General features: G+C 42.8%; 1 protein-coding gene and 1 long non-coding RNA gene across 4 annotated transcripts in view; both read left to right on the top strand.

Annotated features, from left to right (window-relative positions):
- The first annotated feature begins 10,999 nt into the window (after positions 1–10,999).
- The window catches only part of ATP9B (ATPase phospholipid transporting 9B (putative)), a 167,936-nt gene continuing 160,742 nt past the window's right edge, over positions 11,000–18,193 (top strand). For 2 of the 3 annotated variants that reach the window (XM_056330216.1, XM_056330218.1), the window contains exon 1: positions 11,000–11,167. In XM_056330216.1, the coding sequence (XP_056186191.1) occupies positions 11,073–11,167 (95 nt within the window). In that variant the 5' untranslated portion in view covers positions 11,000–11,072. The remainder of the gene's footprint in view (positions 11,168–18,193) is intronic. The other variant, XM_056330217.1, reaches the window with a different exon arrangement.
- Positions 11,177–13,654, top strand: LOC130145447 (uncharacterized). The gene is made up of 2 exons (XR_008820561.1): positions 11,177–11,666; positions 12,800–13,654. It is a non-coding gene; the product is annotated as an uncharacterized LOC130145447 (long non-coding RNA).

Below are 18,193 nucleotides of genomic sequence, written 5' to 3' on the forward strand. Positions count from 1 at the left end.
TTACCCGGAATGTACAGCAACTTACTCCAGATCACAATTTCCAGACTCCCTACCTTTCGGTCAATCAGCGGTGTAGCATTTCGAGTCTTGTGGCTGACTGGACCAGGTAAATCACATGAGTGTTATCTCAGTCCCAGCTATTTGTTAAGGGAAGAAAGTTTGGATAAATTTTCCTGTTCATTGCTTCTTCAGCGCACTATAGGATGGAGGTTATCTATGCTATGTGCTCCATGAATCTGAAGCACGAAATAAATGAAAATACCATAATCACCCACTTGGAAAGGTAGGGAGATTAGAACACTTACTGAAGCTGGGGTTTAGCCAGGACGCAAGGCTGCACGTGCTGCCTGCTGCAGCTGCAGCCAAGGAACCTTTCCTGACCGCACATGGCCAGTACCTGATTTCTGCCTGCGTTACAGCAAACTGTCATCTCCTTTCAGTCTTCTCCTAAATCAAGAATGGCATATTGCATCCAAATCATAGACCTGTGTTATCAACAGCTCATAGAACTGTCTTCAACATAATCAGTGTAAGTGACTTACCAGATAAAAGAATGTTAATAGCAAGTACAGTATAATTTATGTGGACACAAATTGTACCTATCTTTCAGAAGAAGAAAGGCACTGCTGCGCACAAAGAGTGGATCAAGAGCAAGGTCAAGTGTAAGCACTTCTGTTTAACATGCACAGCCTGAAAACAGCAGGTGGAGCTTTCAAAGACAGATGGAAATTATACCCAATAAAGTTATTATAAATAATTGCTGTTTTTTCTCTCCTGGTGGGTTTGACATGGGAGAGGCAGTTATAAATGGAAGACCTATTCATTAGAAAGCATTTGATGAAGACCTTCTCATTTCATCAAGTTGGAGCTGAACGTTTACAACTTGTAATACTAGAAATAAATGGTCATTTTAGCTAGCTAAGTTTCTTAGCTATCATGTGTAGATATACAACATGTAGATAAAACACAAAAAAAAGAAGTTTTGTTCATGGTTCTTGCATCTCAGCTATACATCTCCTGAATGCAAACACAGGTGAAATTTTGACTTTGGAATAAAAGAGCATCTTTTCTTTCTGAAAGCACCAGTACCTACAATGTGCTAGGAATGGGCTAGGCTGTGAAAGGTATTTTCTTGGTGTGTACCAGAGCTCGGGATTTGCTAGCTGCACAAAAGATCACATTTTGACCAGATTTTTTTCTCTCTCCTCTTTGTAACTCCATCTCATAAGCAGAAAGAGTGAAAGAAAACATTCAGAATGACCATGCTGTAACTTGATAGGTCCTAACCTCAAAGCTTCCATTTCTCTGTAAACCTGCTCTCTGCACCATGGGGGGTTCCCCAAGTCTACCCTGCAGCAAGGGAAGAAACCTCAGGCTCTTCATTCTGTGATGGGACACAGACTTTCTGAAACACAGGAGAAACTGGCGCTTTATCCACTGGCTTTCAGAAGTGTGCTTGGGCCCGACACACTTTGTTAATGATGTGACTTGGAGAACGGTGTTCAAGTGTTGGAACTGCTCTCAATTTGTATGGATGTCACCCCAAAAATGTGTTGTCTGCCATTCTGAAAGCCCTCATGCTTCAGAGATCAGCAATACAACGTGGTGGATTTCTGCCTTAGGGTACTCCATATTTTCCAGCAGAGTAAATAAGCCTGGAACAAGTTGTCAGATGACTTTCTGGACAAGATGCAAGACTAGGACTGAAGCAAAGTGAGTTTTGTGACTGGATTGCCCATAGATTTTCTTAGTGTTCTGGTTCTGTGCTTTTACCGCTGTAGACAACTTCCAGATCCATCCCCAGATTTACTTGGGAAAAGCAGAGAATGAATGAAGCCAGATGTGTCACACTGATACTACCTTGTCAGCACATATAAATTCACTTCACCTGCTTCTGCGTATGTACTAATTTTCACTCCATTATCTTCAGATTCTTGAGTCAACCCCGTCCCCGAGAGCTGGTTCTCAGGCTTGTGCCTTGGGAGCTTTGTGCAGCTGATGGCCTGTCTCAGTGTGCTGGTTTGGGCTGGGATAAAGGTTAATTTTCTCCACAGAGGCTGCTGTGGGGCTGTGGTTTGATCTGTGCTGGGAACAGCGCTGATAACACAGGGATGTTCTCGTTATTGCTGGGTGGTGCTTACACTGAGCCAAGGGCTCCTCCGCTCCCCACCCGCCCCACCGCGAGCAGCTGGGGGTCACCGGGCGCTGGGAGGGGGCACGGCCGGGACAGCTGCCCCCCCTGACCGAGGGGTGTCCCAGGCCATGCGCCCTCATGCTCAGCATGTACAGCTGGGGAAGGAGGAGGAAGGGGGGACATACGGAGTGATGGCGTTTGCCTCCCCAGGCCCCCGTCAGGCTGGAGCCCGGCTGTCCTGGCATGGCTGAGCCCCTCCTGCCCGCCCGGGGGAGTGGGACTGGGAGTGGGGAGTGGGGAATGCAGAATGGGGAGTGGGAAATGGGGAACGGGGAATGGGTGTCTCCTGCTGCTTCGCTTGTGTGTGCGGCTTTTGCTCTACCTATTACACCGTCTTTATCTCAACCCATGGGCTTGTTCACTTCTACTCTTCTGCCTCTCTCCCTGATCCCACTGTGGGGGGAGTGACCAAGCGGCTGCGGGGTGGTGGTTACTGGCTTGAGTTAAACGATGACTCATCTAGTCAGTTCTCCAATACTGAGAATCTGGATTCCCCTATCCAGACTTCTAGTCAGACTCAGAGCAATAGTGAGGGTGAAGTGGTCTGAACGGGTAGGTGAACCATAAGAGATGTCAGCACTCTGTGCAATCATAATGATCGTATCCCTCCTGACCCCACAAATCCTGCTGGTGTTGCAGGGGCACTGCAGCTGATTTCTTCTTTTTGAAGTACATGCCACAGCATGCAGCAAAGGCAAACTTCCCAAACTTCATAGGTGGAACAGCAATCCTGGTCACAGCACATCGGACGTGTTTATACACACACACACACACACATATATATACTGAACAAAGGTAACTGAATTAAAGTCAGTCTCCCACAAGTCCTGTTACAGGTAGGTCATGCTACACACCCGGCTTCTCACCATCCTCAGCGGCGTTCCTGCCTGAGCTCTGCCAAAACCCTTTCATGCCGTGTCCCCCGCGAGGGAGCGGGGCCATCAGCACAAAGGCTCCTGGCTGCAAGGAGGCAAGGAGCTGACCAGGATGGCTGAGGAGAAACTGAATTTCAAATCACCCATGTGAACCCCGTGAACCTCACTGTTATTTTTCTCTCTTTCTGTAGTTCATTCCCTCTGGTAGCGCTGAGGGAAAACTAAGTGTTTTCATTGACATTTCAGAGACCCTGGTGGGGTTGAGGCACCTGCTGAATGTGTTGCTGAAATGAAGCCTGAGGCCACAGGCCCACCCTGAACTCCACCTCTGATGCACCCTGCGCCCCCGCTGTTCATTGTTCCCAGAGCCCAAGGGTACGTTCCTTCTTGCTGCCAGTGATGCTTCCATCTCAGCCTAGTCCTCAAAGGGCAATCTTCTAATGACATCAGTCTTCTCTTCTGATAGAGACCATGTTGCACATTACTAGTACAAAGGGAAACTCAGTGTAAGACATCAATTTGTGTTTTCAAGAAGAAATGTCTTTGGCCTTAAAGTTAAGTTGCCTTTATTTCCTTGAAATTGTGAAAATGTCATAGATTTGCAGGGCACAGCCCTCACCTCCCTTCTCTTTTTTTTAATACTAATTAACTTGCCTCTTTCAAGAAAACGAACTGGATACAACTTGAGATTTTACATGCTTCCTAGAAGGTTATTATTTAATAGTGGTGTGGATAATAATCCACAAATTTCATAGAAACAAGAGATCGCCCCATGACCTGGGCAGGACAGCATGAGCCAGTCCCAGGTGCAACTGAATCCACCAGTGGGCAGATCATTTGAATCTGTGTTGCCATACTGCACCAGCATCTGTGAAATTATTTCCAAGCACTTCTGTTATGAAAACTGACCACTCATGTCTTTGCTTGTTTTAGATGGAGTTTGTAGACAGAAAAAAAAAAAAAAAAAAGAAGCTAAAATAAAGCATATAATCCCCAAACTAAAGTCCATCTTCAGCTTCAAGAGAAAATAGTCTATCTTGTGGTATTGATAGAATTCACAAAAAGGATTGTTGCTTTTTTACTGAATAGGAAATTTGTGGGAGCAGAAAGATTCTCTGATTCCCACTTTTCTGAAGAGCTTCTCCCTTGACCCTTCCCCTGCTTTCCTCTTGCCAGCAACCTTCCAACTCAAAGGTGCAATCTGCACATTTCCCTCTTTTTCATTCTTTCTTTTCAGTATTAGCAGTCTTGAAAAATTAATTTAATAAATTTCCCTGGAATCTGTACAAGACATGGACTCCTACTCCTTTCATAGAAAGTCAAATTGGGGTTACAAAAATCTTCCTTTTAACCAAAAGATGGATAAATGGCCAGCCACAACTGACCGTCCTATCAACCGTACATTTGTACACACAGCCTACAAAACACACAATGTGTTTTATTTCTCTTCCCTTAGCTGTTTGTTTCAATCTAGTTTTGTCTGTTGGCTTGTTGCATCTTGTACCTATAATTTTGGTTATATAATTATTTTCACTAACATCACAGACTATGACTCCATGCCTCTGTAGTCCAAGAAATCAGATCCTGGTAACTTGGATCTCTATGTATTTCAGACCTTATGTATTATTCCTAACCAAGGCACTACAAATAGGTATGATCACTGCTGATTTTCTGAATAACCTATTTTGTCTGCTATATGAAGTACATATTCCTGCTCAGTCTTAAGGCTCTTCACAAGAAACATCTTCCACAAATACTGTGTTTGGGTGCCAGTTCTTCCAGATTTAGGTAAGTCAAACCGAGATGAGAACATTGCAAGCTGCAGGTAACTTGTGTTGGCAGCCTGCTCAACCTTCATCCTGCTATTTTGCCTGCAGACCACAGCTGATGTTCTTCATCCAGTATTGCTGAGGGCAGCCCTGGTCTCATTTTGCATTATGGAAGGAAGCTGACCCTTCCTAGTTCTGAAAAAGAGCAGTGAGACCATTTTTTTCCATTTATGGGGAATTCCCTGAGGAATGGGAGAAAATTTTTGCAAATTACACAAGCAGACAAAAGCCACGGGAGTGACCTGCTGGTTAGTGATGGGAAGCAATCTCTCAGTGAGAAATAACGAGTTGAGCAGGGAAAGATTGCTGTTTGATGCAACAGTGGGGAAGAAGCTTGAGGGAGGACAGAGAGAAACATGACATGGAAAGTGATGAGCTGGGAAAATGATCTCTTCAGCTCATTCTGAGTTGATCTGATCCCAGTACCAGAAAAAGGGTGTGGTAACCAGTCATGAGGCTAAGAATGTGTAAAATTGTGTTTCCTCTATGGATAAGAGATGCTATACAGGGAAAATCGGTAAGATTCAAACTGCTGGCTGGGGTGAAACCAGTATACAAAGAGATGACGTCTAGGTGTTAACAGGTGCCAGATCTGACCGGCTAAAAGGACTGAGAGCAAACGGGTTTCAGAGGCAGGTCTAGGGAAATCAGAAACCTTTTTGCTATGAGCCTGAGCTGATGGCTGGGGCAGACATAAAGAGATAGCAGAGAAAGAGGAGATTTTAAGTAATTTCTGACTTTTGAAGGATATGCTATACAAGACACTAAGTATTTTGTCACTTATCATCTGGGAACTTTATTCTTCATTTGCTTCTGTATAGCTCTCCAAACAAAGACCCCCTAATCCCACTTGAAGCTTTTGGTCACTATTGTAACAGCAACTGCAAAAGGAAACCAGATCCAGTGAGCCCGACACCAGCAACCACAACCAGGTACTCACGTTTACACTTGGGCCCTGTTTGTCCTTCCATGACCTTTTCCAAAGTGCTGAAACAACACAAAATTTGTAATTAAATCATGGGTACATTTTCTTTCCATTTGAAGGAGTAGTTACACCAGCTGTATTTATTTATTTGAAAGATCAGCAGCATGGAATTTGATAAATAGACCCACTGAGGACACTGAAAAAAATCACATCCTCTCAAAGTGCTGCTGTGCTTTGCTGTTCATTTTTCACCACAGATCATAGAAATATTTTATTGGCTACTCTCTAGTTTTAAAAGAAGACCAGAAGTTGGTAAGCAATCTCAAAAGTTTTGAGTCCACAGGCTTTTTTTCTCCAATTAACAATAAAAATCTTGCATTGACTTTACATTAATAGATACATTAAGAGGATGAGAAATAGTATTTCAGAAGCTAACTAAAAATTAAAAGGCATGGGATTTTTAAATGTATGTTTAAGCAATTTTTAACTTTAGAGGTTAACATGACTGAAGAAATGCTGTGAACAATTACTAGAAGGTTTTCTCTGAAGGGTCATTCTGAAGCTCAGTAAAATAAAGAGCATTGTGTTTTTAATTTTCTCCTTTTGTTTATCCACAATCAAAAAAGGATAGCTTAAATGAAGGCATGACTGATATTTGTATCAGAAGTCACCAAAGTGTACCTTTGTTTCCAAACCAATTTGATGTAAGTACTCTAAGATTTGCCTGGATTTTTTTGCCTCATCTGTTGCCAAGTGAATTGGTGAAAATGCCTTTTCAGCCAGAGCTGTTATTGGCTAGAAGGTATAACTCCAACACAATCCAAACTACAACATACACATAATTTTGCTGATTGAACTGGGGAAGATATTTCTGGTATTTTATTCTGGAAGGGAGACAGGCTGGAATCCGGGTGAGGGTGGCACATGGCCGGTGTGCAGCCCGTGCTGTGGGACCCACAGTGCAGTGGACTGCGGAGGAGGAGCAGGGATTCAGCAGTCCGTAAATCCTGCAGAGATGCAGAGAGTTGACATTTACCAAAGAGAAGACCTTGAAGGAACGTCTGAAAGAAATGTAACAGCTGGGCGCACAATTAATTGACAAACACCGAATGCTGTGAATATTAAAAATAAAATGTGTAGAAACAGAATTTTTCTTCTTGCAGTTATGTAGACAACAGTAATTTTTTTAATATGTAAGTAGTGTTTTGTTTCCAGTACCTATTGCATTCCAGTTTGTTTTTATAGTATGGTAATATTTTATATTATTATTTTTACTTCTTGTGGGTGTTTTTAAACTCATTGATTTATATATATATGTGTGTGTGTGTATATATATATATACATATATATATATACGTATATATATATATATATATATAAAATTCAGTATAACTGAATTGCCTGTGGCTTCATTGCCTGAAGTAATCTTTTAAAACAAGGACCCTCTCTCAGGGAAAACAGCATCTCCAATTTTGTTCCTTCCCATAGCAAGACAACATTTTGATTTGTTGATATGAAGATATGAAGGCACTGCAATTAGTATTATTAGAAGTGGTAACTGTAGCTCCCTCCGTTTTGTATTTGTTCTGCTCCCTTACTTTGACAGTGTAAGAATTTATTTGGTTTAGTCTTCCTTGCTGCCTTCAGCTCTTCATATAAAGACAACAGGATTATTTCTGTGTTGTTGTGCTCAGGTTTTGCCAGAGGTTTGGAGGGGTTTTAAGCCTCGAGGTGTCTTGGACTGATATGCAATTTGCTCAAAATTTGAAGACAGATACTGAGAGCTGGTTCATCACCAATGAAAAAAGTTCCCCAATTAAATGGAAATGCAAGCAGTTTGAAGGATGGGGTGAGAAAATACCTAGTATAAAAGCAACGTAAATTTTGTATCACGTAACATTATGTGAAGCTTACTGAAACTCATTTCTTTTGGCATATATTCAGCTGATTTTAGTACCACTTCCACAGATTTAGTCCTGTATAACTGGGTTTATAATTTAGCTCCAAGAAGGAGAGTGAGGAATGAATTAGCTTCAAACTGTCTTTCATCTCTTGCCCTTACCCTAGCCAGACTGGTGCACAAGCAGGATCAGGAGGGAGGGAGCACTCAACCTTGAACATTTACAGCAGAAGTAGAATGGTAGAGAAAGTATAAATTATTGTAAAATGCCCCCTGGGGACGTCAGGCAGAACTAGCTACACACAGGTTCTGCACCTGTAGTGGGTACATGCAACAAATGCAAAACAGTTTCCACGCCAGCTCATTCCTGGTTACACTGAGTTCACGAGACCCATAAATCATAGGTTCTGATCTCTGCCACTTGTTAGAAATGCAAAAAGATGCGGAAAAGAAACACGGAAAGGATGATACAGAACGTTTATTTCAGAATGGTGTTAAATTTACTTATTATCATAAATGTATGTTATCATGATATTTAAGTGATAAATGTTATTTAGCCTGTGCTTAATATTGAATGCAAAAATGTTTCTTTCTTGAAATGAAAAGCTTTTTTCATACATAAAACCAACACCTGCCTGGGTTGCCTGACTAACAAAATCTGGATCAAAAGCAAGTTTATTCTGTGACTTTTCAGCATTTCTAAAGAGAAAGGGAATATTATTTTCAAAATGTGGGCATGTTTGCTACAGGAATCTTGAAGAGTCCCTAAGTATTGTATGCTGAAGTCCCAATTTTACATTTAAAAATATTTTACATAAATTTTAAGAATTTTCTTTACAAAACCTAAAACATGGTTACATGATAATCTAGAGGCAGAAGAACTCAGCGATGATAGATGCCACACAATCAAAGTCCCATCCTGAAGAGCTTTTACCATTTTATGAAGATACTGATGCAAAAAGGCAATTAGAGTGATCAAGCAGCTGAATTCATGACAAATTTCCAGCAACAGTCTTAACTGCAAGTTCTAAACATGTATTTGCAGTAAGGAAACTGCATGCATTTAAAATGATAAAAATTCCACTTTGTCATTCTCTTGGCCATCGACTTATTAAGCAACTGTCATTTTCCTCTTCTTAGGCAGCTTTCTGGTTCGAAGCCTCTCTGCACACAGGTAATAGTGAAGTATTTCTCTTTTAAAAACTTAAAGTAGTCATAAATAAAATGATTTACAGACTACATGAGACTCAGTACGAAATCAAGACTCTAAAGGTATTTATGGTTCCTAATGATTGCCTCATGCTGGGGCATTTGCAAGTCTCCCAATAATAAACCTTTTATTATATATGCTAGATCATGTATTTGTCTATACATACGAAATTTACAAATGTGTACATGTCACTGACTAACAGAAATAGTTACAGACCAAATAACAAATCTGGTAAATAACTAGAAATTTAACCAAATAACCAGAACCAAAGTTCTGCAGAGACAAAAAGATTGGTCTTAGGCTGCTAACTTGTAAATTGATTCTTGTGCTGTTCAAAAACTGCTCTGCCACAGGCTTGAATCAAATAGTAAACCCGAAGAAATCACTTTCATTCTCTTGGCCTCGGTGATCTGCAGCAACCTCTTTAGCCACGTGAGGATTCTGCATACAGAGCTGTTGAGGCTTTAAAAGTTGTGAGATGTGCAGACTTGTAATAATGAGGGCGATGAAAGCACCCAGGACTGGCACAGCTCTTCTGCTGAACGTTCTCAGGGTTGTTTGGTTACCCCAGCCCGGAGCCAAGCCTAGGCTGCAGAGCCGGCGGAGGCAGCAGGGCAGTACCGCAGCCTGCCATGGCGGCACCGTGCCCGGCACAGCCAGCCCCACACCCCACGCAGCGCGGTGACCAGCAGGGACAGGGAGGGGAGTGGTCCTTCCCCTCCACCTGGCCTTGTAAGACTGTACCTGGAATACCACAGCCAGTTTTGGCCCTCTCATTGCCAAGGGACACTGTCATTCTGGAGTGAGTCCATGCAAGGGTGACCCAGATGGTCAGGGGGCTGGAGGACACGATGGCTAAAGAGCGGCGGAGAGCTCAGCCTGTCAGCTTGGGGTGCAAAAGGCTGACGGGAGGCTGTGGGGCTGAATGGAACCATGTAATGGGACGATACAGAGGAGATGGAGCTAGATAGACTCTTCTGAGGTGCACAGTTATCAGATGAGAAGCAACAGCAACAAGTTGGAATACGGGAAATTCTGATTACGTATTAGTAATTTGCTTATCACAAGATAAAACACTGCAACAGGTAGCCCAGGGAAGTTGTGGAAACACTGTGCTGTCCTTAGAGGTGTTCCGATGCTCCACTGCACATGGTCCTGAACAACCTGCTACCAAACCTGGTGTCTTGGACCAAGGGCTTGATCTAGATGACATCTGGACATCCCTTCCAACCTAAATTAAATTTACATTATTTTATTGATGTACTACAATCAACTTTATAATGTTTATCACAGTTAAAAAACTAAATAAATCCCTTCTCCCTTATGGCATTTCTGAATGTGACCTTTCAGATTGCCAGCAAAGCCTTGCCGCATGCCCAGCAGCAGGATTGTTCCCTTTTATTCCCATACGAGTCTTGTGCCTCTTGCGTAACCGTCATTCCTGCTTGCCTGGTTCAGCTGCCAGTGCCCCGTGTCGGTTGGTGAGTGCTGGAACCCGGTGACACGCTTAAAGTCAAAATACTGCTTAGAAATTTGTCTTTGGCAAGCTACCCTGGGAGCACCCCAGCTGCCATCAGTCACCACCAACTACTGCAAAACAGCACCAGCCACCACAAACCACCACCAACCGCCATGAACCACCGCCAATCACCACCAACTGCCGCAAACCACCACCAACCGCTGCCAGCCAGCACCAACCACTGCCAATCACTGCCAACTGCCACCAACCACTGTCAACCACAGCCAACCACTGCCAACCACCACCAACCACTGCCACCTGCCACCAGCCGCTGCCAACCACTGCAGACTACTGCCGACCACCATCAAGCGCCACCAACCACCGCCAACTACCACCAACCGGCATCAGCCGCTGCCAGCCACCACCAAGTGCCACCAGCCTCCGCAAACTGCCACCAACCGGCATCAACCGCTGCAAGCCGCCACCAGCCGCGACCAACCGCCCCCGCCCGGCCGCACGCTATGGCCCCGCCCCTCCCCGCGGCCCCGCCCCGCTGCGTGCGGCGAGGCCCCGCCCCGCGGCGCTTCCTGCCTGCTGGCGTCAGCAGGCGGCCGGCGTGACGTCGGGCCGCGGCCGCAGCGCGCGGGCGGCGGTGGCGGGGCGGGGGGGGCGCCCCCAAGATGGCGGACCACATCCCGCTGCACCCCGTGCCGCGCAGCGCCCAGCGCAGAGAGGCCTATTACACCAGCGCCGTCACGGCGCAGAGGCACAACAGGTACGGGCTGCCTCCTTCCCCCCGTCCCCGCACCTCTCACTGCCGGTGGGGCCGTGAGTGCCCCGCGGGGCTCCGGGACCGCCCGCTCGCAGCGCGGGGAGGGCGGGAAGGGGCGGCGGCCCCCCCGTAGGCCGCGCAGGAGGCCGGCGCAGCCCGTGGCGCTGGCGGGCCGCCTCCCCCAGGCCGCGCAGGGCAGCGCGTCCCTCTTCCGCGGGGCGGCGGCGGGGCCGGGGCGGGCGGTGCTGCAGGGCCCGGCGGAGGGTGCGCTGGGCGCCCCGGGCCCTGCCGCGGCCCCGCTCCCGCAGGGCGGCCTGGCCCCGCCGGTGGTGCGCATCCCGGCGGAGTGGCCGCCGTGGGGGTTCCCCGGGCGTCGTTAGTGAAACGGGCTGCGAGGCAGGTGCTGCGGGAGCAGGGAGCGCGGGTGTCGGAGTCGCCGTGATTCCGTCGCTGGAGATGTGCCGTGTTGGGGGAGAAGCGGCTCGGAGAGGCCGGCCAGAAGGTCTGCCATCAAACTGAAGTTCTCAGGGAAAGATCAAACGCTTCTTTGCTTCCTGTTATTTCTAGGTGTGCTGTTGTAAGCAAGGAAATACTTTGGTATGGCCATCCGACAGGACTCCCACAGTGCGGGATGTGATTGTATTTAGCTGTTTGAAGGTTTTTTCCTCTCTTCTTGGTTTTTGTACAACTCTGGTTGTGGACACAAGGACTGGAGGGAGCAGTTGTAGGATCTGAAGTAAATTGACTTACTAAAACCAGAATAGTTGATGCTGTTCTTCTTACTCAAATACAGTAACAAATTCGTTTCATCATGAATAGCATGTTTATTTCTTTGTCCAAATGGAGTAACTAACAGAAAAGTTAGTTTTAAATAATGCGAAATAAGTTGGGCCTAAATTATGTTGTCTTGATTATTGAAGTAGTTAACAGTATTTTTTGTTTTATGAATATTCAGGAGCTTGTGGGGCAGTCTGCCGTAGTAGTTATTTTCCCAATCTTGCTAATATTGGAACGTCTGGCAATTTGTGGTAGATCTGCTCTCTGTTTTGAGGTGGGGCAGTGTTGTTGCCATCCCTGTTCATCAGCGAATTGAAGCAGGGGAAGCTCTTGCTGGAATCTGTAAGGTACTCAGTAGATATTGTGCCTTGGAGAAGAAGCAAAAGGGGAGGATTATGTGGGCAAAAACTTAGTCCAGACCATGGGAGCTATCAGGTAGTTCTATTGTAGGTTACCCAGGAGTGTTTTGGTGATTTGAAAAATGCTGTAGATATGACGAGTTAAGTTCATAAATCGGGTAGGTACCCAGGTACAAATACCAACCTTTTCACTCACTTTTAATTCTTTGTTGTTCTTAAGGTGAGTAGGTTGGTCATTTTTCTTCAAGAATACCATGCCTTGGATTTGTGAGAGCATCTGTTGTGTGCTTTGGGTGGTGTCCTATGGACCTGTAACAAAAGCATGGGAATGCTGGTGTAGATTGTACCACAGGTGTCTTGTGTGGAGTCAAAGAGGAAATACAGCAGTGCAGATAGTTGAAGTAAACTCGTAAATCTTATGACTCTAAGCTTGAAATTGAACTACAGCTCCTATGTCTTTATGAATGATTCATCTTGCTTTTCTAATCTTTATCTTCAGCACAGACTTTGAAGAAGCCTTGCATTCCTGTGGAAACTGCAGCAAAGGTCCTGATGTTGCAGATACTTATAAGAGTGTTGAAGTGAAGTCACTGAGGTCTCTGATATGCAGAAAGTTAACATGTGCATATATTTATATGTATGTGGTATATGTGGATTTTGCCTAGAACACTATAATTCATACTTCTGAAGATGTCTAGAAACAAATTCCCATTAAAATATAATAGAGTTGGTATTTCAGGTTTAATCCGGTACTGTGATTTCTGGGCCCTCGAGTCTTTGACTCGCTGTGATTTATTTCTTCAGTGAAGAACTTAGTGTCTTCTGGAAGTCTTGTACACAGATCCTTTACTTCAGCGTGGTAGTATTTTTTTAACTCAAATTGATTGCCCTGCTACTGTGTAACATCAGTTAATACAACTCATCAGTTGCTAGCCTTTAGTGGCCCCAAAGCTAATTTGTAGGATGACTTCTTTTGCTTGAGCTAAGCAGTCTGTAGGAGTCTTTTGCCAGTGTTGCTGTAGTTTGCTTGCAGTGACGACAAAGACTTTCTCATTCAATGTCATTCATGTGTTATTGTCCTTCATGTGCTTTTGAGATTATTTTGACAGAGTGATAGTGTGTATTTTAAAGCTGGAATATGTTTTTCCCACACAGTTAAAGAAACTTTGACAATATACACCTGAGATTGTACACTTCTGTATAAAATCATAGCCAGTTAAGAATGTCCCTGGATGTACTTCATATATAAACATGACAAGATTAATGTATTTTATATATATTCACTTTGTGTATTTTAAGGCCTGTTTAAAAAAAATTAAAAATACATATTAAATGTTACCTGTGGTTCAATGAACACATATATCCTGTTCTGCTTTTATTTCTGATGTTTAAGGGCAACTTATTACTTATGCAGTAGGAATTCAGTTTTTTTGTCTTCTGCCATCTTCCCCTACCTCAGCTGGACAGAGAGCTGTTTGTGTGCTACTGTTAGAAATTCAGGAAATCTATCTTGAAGTAAAAGGTTGTTCATCTTCAAATACTTAAAAAAGACTTGGTATTGTTTAATATATTCAACTTGAATAGTTGTAGAAAGCTTGGGGAAAAGGAGGCAATTGATTTAGCACTTGTTTCAGCACTTTGTCCTTCAGCACGAAGGATCTGCTATCTACAGGAAAAATAGCTGCTGCTTTTTGTTTACACTGTGAAGGTAAAAGGGGACCAGAGAATGTTCAGAATAATCTGAAACGTGCAGTGAGAATTAACACACTTGTTTTCCTATGTTAGACTTGCATTTGCCATCATCAGCCCCTGAGTAATCATCTGCTAAAGCAGGGAGAAAGTCAGCTGCTGTGTCTGTGGTGTCCTGTGAGGTCGATGAAGAAAAGCAAGGAGCCTGGTGGAACACTGAAGCTGATAAGGGGTTAAAGAGTAGTCAACCCTCATGTATCTATAAGCAAAATACCTGATTTGTTGAGGTGTCCTGCACTTGGCTGCTGTCAGGGTATGCTCGCATTTGGCCTAATAGGGCTAAGGGGTGAGGTGTTGGGACTCTTGAGCTGGTACAAAAAAACCAGGTCTTGCTAGCTGTGTCCAATATTACATAAGTTCAGTTGCACTCCCAGCTATTCACAAAGGCGATGTCATGAGAAACACTTACTGGAAGGAATCCTCCAGCCTGATTATTCATAGTATGGGTCACGGTAGTGTACTTGGGAATGGCCGCACTAGATACAGTAGGCAGTTGTGGTAGGGCAGGTTGTGGAACAGATCCACAACAGATCTGCTGCTATTGCTTGTCCTAGTGGTTTGCTCGCTGATGAGCAACTCAGTTTTAGGGGGACTAGATATACTATTTGTTTTTTGAATTCTTTTTCTTTTATTAGTGAAAAAGAAAATTACATGAGAAGGGAAGAGGAACAAGATAATAAGTTAATGTATCCTTTGTTCAGGTAAACACAGGGTACTTGTTGCTTAACAGCTGGTGGACTCTAGTTTGTTTCACGTGGAATATACATAATAGAAAAAAATAGCCTGTTCCAGCAAAATGGAGAGCAAGTCTGCAAAACTCAGAGTTCGCTGAGAATTCCTATGCTTCCCTGGTACTTACAAATGTCAAACAAATTTTCGTATTGCACAGAAAGTAAGATGATTTGATGTAGTATTACTGTTCCAATGCTTTTCGTTTAAATGAAAGCTGTTACCGGCAATCTTGTAGTCCTGGTTATGATTTCTGAAGGTTTTTGGCTAGATTTCACAGTGAACCACCAAAAAATAGACACATACAAGTGTCAGCAGATAATACGAGATGTGTGTACAGGAATTCTGTGATTTCTTTAATTTCTGATGTTGTCTGAAGTGAATTTTGTTAAAATGCTTTTATACCTGGTGCCCAGTTTCAGTTTTAGAAGCATGTGTTCCAGTTCTGAACTACAGTGTGACTTCCATAGTTCAGATGTTATTGTTCATATTCCAGTGGTAAATTATGTACCAGGTTTTGATATTTTAAGAGTAATAATTAAGAATAAAAACTTCCCCAAATAAATGAATGTTATTTGTTGAGAACATGTAACAGTCAGAGCTAACAGGACCTAACATCTCTTGTAGAGTGGTGTTTATGGAAAGCTTATAACTCATTTTGCTGTAACTGTGGGTCTGGAAAGCCTTGCAAAATGTCCATATATGTTCAAAAAACATGAATGTTGATGTGTGTCAGTAGACTTTACCTGTTGCATGGGTTGTATGCAGTGATACTTGTTATTTCTTGTGGCTTTTATAAAATGTTGCATCTTTTTCCCTAGGTACATCTGAATGTTTAGCGCATACGTTCCTACAATATTTGGGCAGAGTTTTACAGGTTTCATTTTGATCTGCTCTTCTCCCCCATGTACCTGTTAATTGAATGGCTCTACAGATTTCATTGTGAAAATGAGTTTGAAACTGACAGATGAGTCTGAAGGATTGACAATATTGACATGAATTTTAACTTTAACATAGCTTCTGTGATAAAGCATTCTGAAGATGGGACTGAATTTACTTTTTGAACATCTGTGTTTTAAAACTGCTGTTGCAAAGTGACAGTAACTTCTTCAAACATGTTGTTTGACCAGAAGCAATAGGTTGTTTAGTCCAGAAACATAAACTGTAAATGCTTGTTACTTTTTTTGTAGAAATAGCATAGTTAATACTGTAAGTAAGCAACTGTGGGAGTGTGCGGGCATGGGTACTGCATGTTAGCAGGCTGCATGTGTACTGGCAACACTTGCACTTGCTCATGGAGGAAGCTTATAACATCATCCTGGGTTTTGTGATGCTTGAAATCAGAGCCCCTGTGGCTTGGGAGGTTTTTTCCTCTCTGACACGCATACAGAACTAGCAGCTAAGTGGACACACTATTACAGATTAGTCTAATCCACTTCCCTGTAGGACAGAAATTTTCTTTGCTGGAGGTAGCAAATCAAAGTGAGATGTATAGGTCATTTCTGTGATACCAAAAATTGCAAATTTTACAGGTTCAGCTGATACCTTCCTAGATATGTCATGAACTCTGAACGACCAGAAGTGGTATTCCTGATGTTTTATGTTACAGCTACTGATTTATAGATGTTGAAGTGTATTGGAAGTCAGAACATGTTAAAATGCACAGCTATATGTTATGCTGATCTATTGAAGTGTTCATTCAAATACATCTCTTATCTTTTGTTTCAGCATAAGAAGGAATGGATCAAATGTGGTGCAAAGAAATCTGTAGAAACTGTAGTTAGGACAATTGTCTGTGCTGTTAATGCCATTCTTGCAAAGTAGATCAATCATGTATGTCCTTTTGTTCTTTTTACAGGACTGTTGCCCCCCTGATTTTTACTGACTTCACCTGAGATTCAAAGTGTTTGTCTCTTGTAAAGCAAAAACTTCTTTGCAATAAAAAAAAAAGTCACTGTTTTGCAGGATTTACCATCCTTTGTCATTAGCCTTTCCTGAATTGTGGTTTTGGACAGAGATTCACTGCTGTTTGGAACTGTATCACTGAGTAATTTTTAGGCTGAATCTGAGATGCCATCTCTTAATTCACATTCTTCCAACAGGGTTGTTTGCATGGCACCTTTGTACTTGGGGTGTTATATTTGTATAACAGTGGTTGGGACAGGGCTTTAAAAATTCTCTCAAGTTAAGTACCACTAGTTTTTAGAAAAAGAAATTAGCTGTGCAATTTTTTTTGTACCTTCTCAGTGTATGTTCTGTGCCCGTTGTTCACGTGTTCGTGTCCCTGGATTGGGTGTTGCTTTGTTTGCTGAAGGCTTTATTCATAGGTTAATACTGCTTGTTGGGACGAGAACCTGATTTAGGAGACGTGTAGATTCTGAGATTTTTGCCTGGGTTAAAGCAGTTTGATATATAACTTTTGAAAAATGACCTTGCTGTGTGTTAATGTTTTTCAGAGCTTTTATGCAGTGTGTGTTGGCATTGTTATTTTAGTTTCTGTGGCTTTTATTTTTCAGAGCAATCTTTGATTTAATGATGCAGGTAAGCACAGTACATGCATATAGAGCTGCTCACAATAGCAACTGCAAAATATTTTTGCATACAATAACACTGTCATTGGTGTCATACCTGAGAAGTAGTTTGTAATACTTTTGTCTGCATACATAAATTTTTATGATATAAGAGCTTTTAAGTGATTTTAGTAATTAATTGCAGTTCTTTGACTTGACATTGTTTAGAACTGTGTATTTGGAAAAAAAAAGTCCCTATGTTTATTTTCTGTATTTTTTTCTCACATGATTTCTGTGTTTTTTCTCACACCAAGATAGGTTTATAGACAGCCCTAATCTTTAGCATGATGAGGCAAAACATGTTTGAGAACTTTGAATTGTTATTGCCGGTGATACTGTCTTGCAGTGAGCACACGTGTGTATTTGTGTACAGCAGAATAAACTTTGTAAATATATTTCTAAGGTGGTTCATGTTTAAGCTGTTGGTTTTGCCTGCCTTTCTGGTTTGTATCTGTAGTATCTAAATACAGTGATTTGCGGCATTGCTTGGGCAGGCATTTGGATTGCTAAGAACAGGGAGAGAAAACCATTGATTGGGCTACAATGTCAATAACAATACTCTGTGACAGTGATGAAATGGCCCTGTTGTTGTGATCAATGACGTATCCTACTAATTAAAAATAGGGTTCTGTTGAATGTAGATGATGTTTCCTCAGGTCCTGCTGTGTGTTTAGGTATTTCTGGTATGTATTTGTTAAAAACAGAGACTCATCTTGTCATGGGTACCTTATATTAGGATATGCATACCTTACCTTAGGATATGCATATTGCTTTGTAAGGTGAGCAAAGGTGACTAAGGAAGGGTGCCTTTTTTCATGAAGGCTCCATTACTTCATTATGCAGAT

This window comes from Falco biarmicus, chromosome 3 (assembly GCF_023638135.1).
Source record: "Falco biarmicus isolate bFalBia1 chromosome 3, bFalBia1.pri, whole genome shotgun sequence".
Classification (NCBI taxonomy): Eukaryota; Metazoa; Chordata; class Aves; order Falconiformes; family Falconidae; genus Falco; species Falco biarmicus.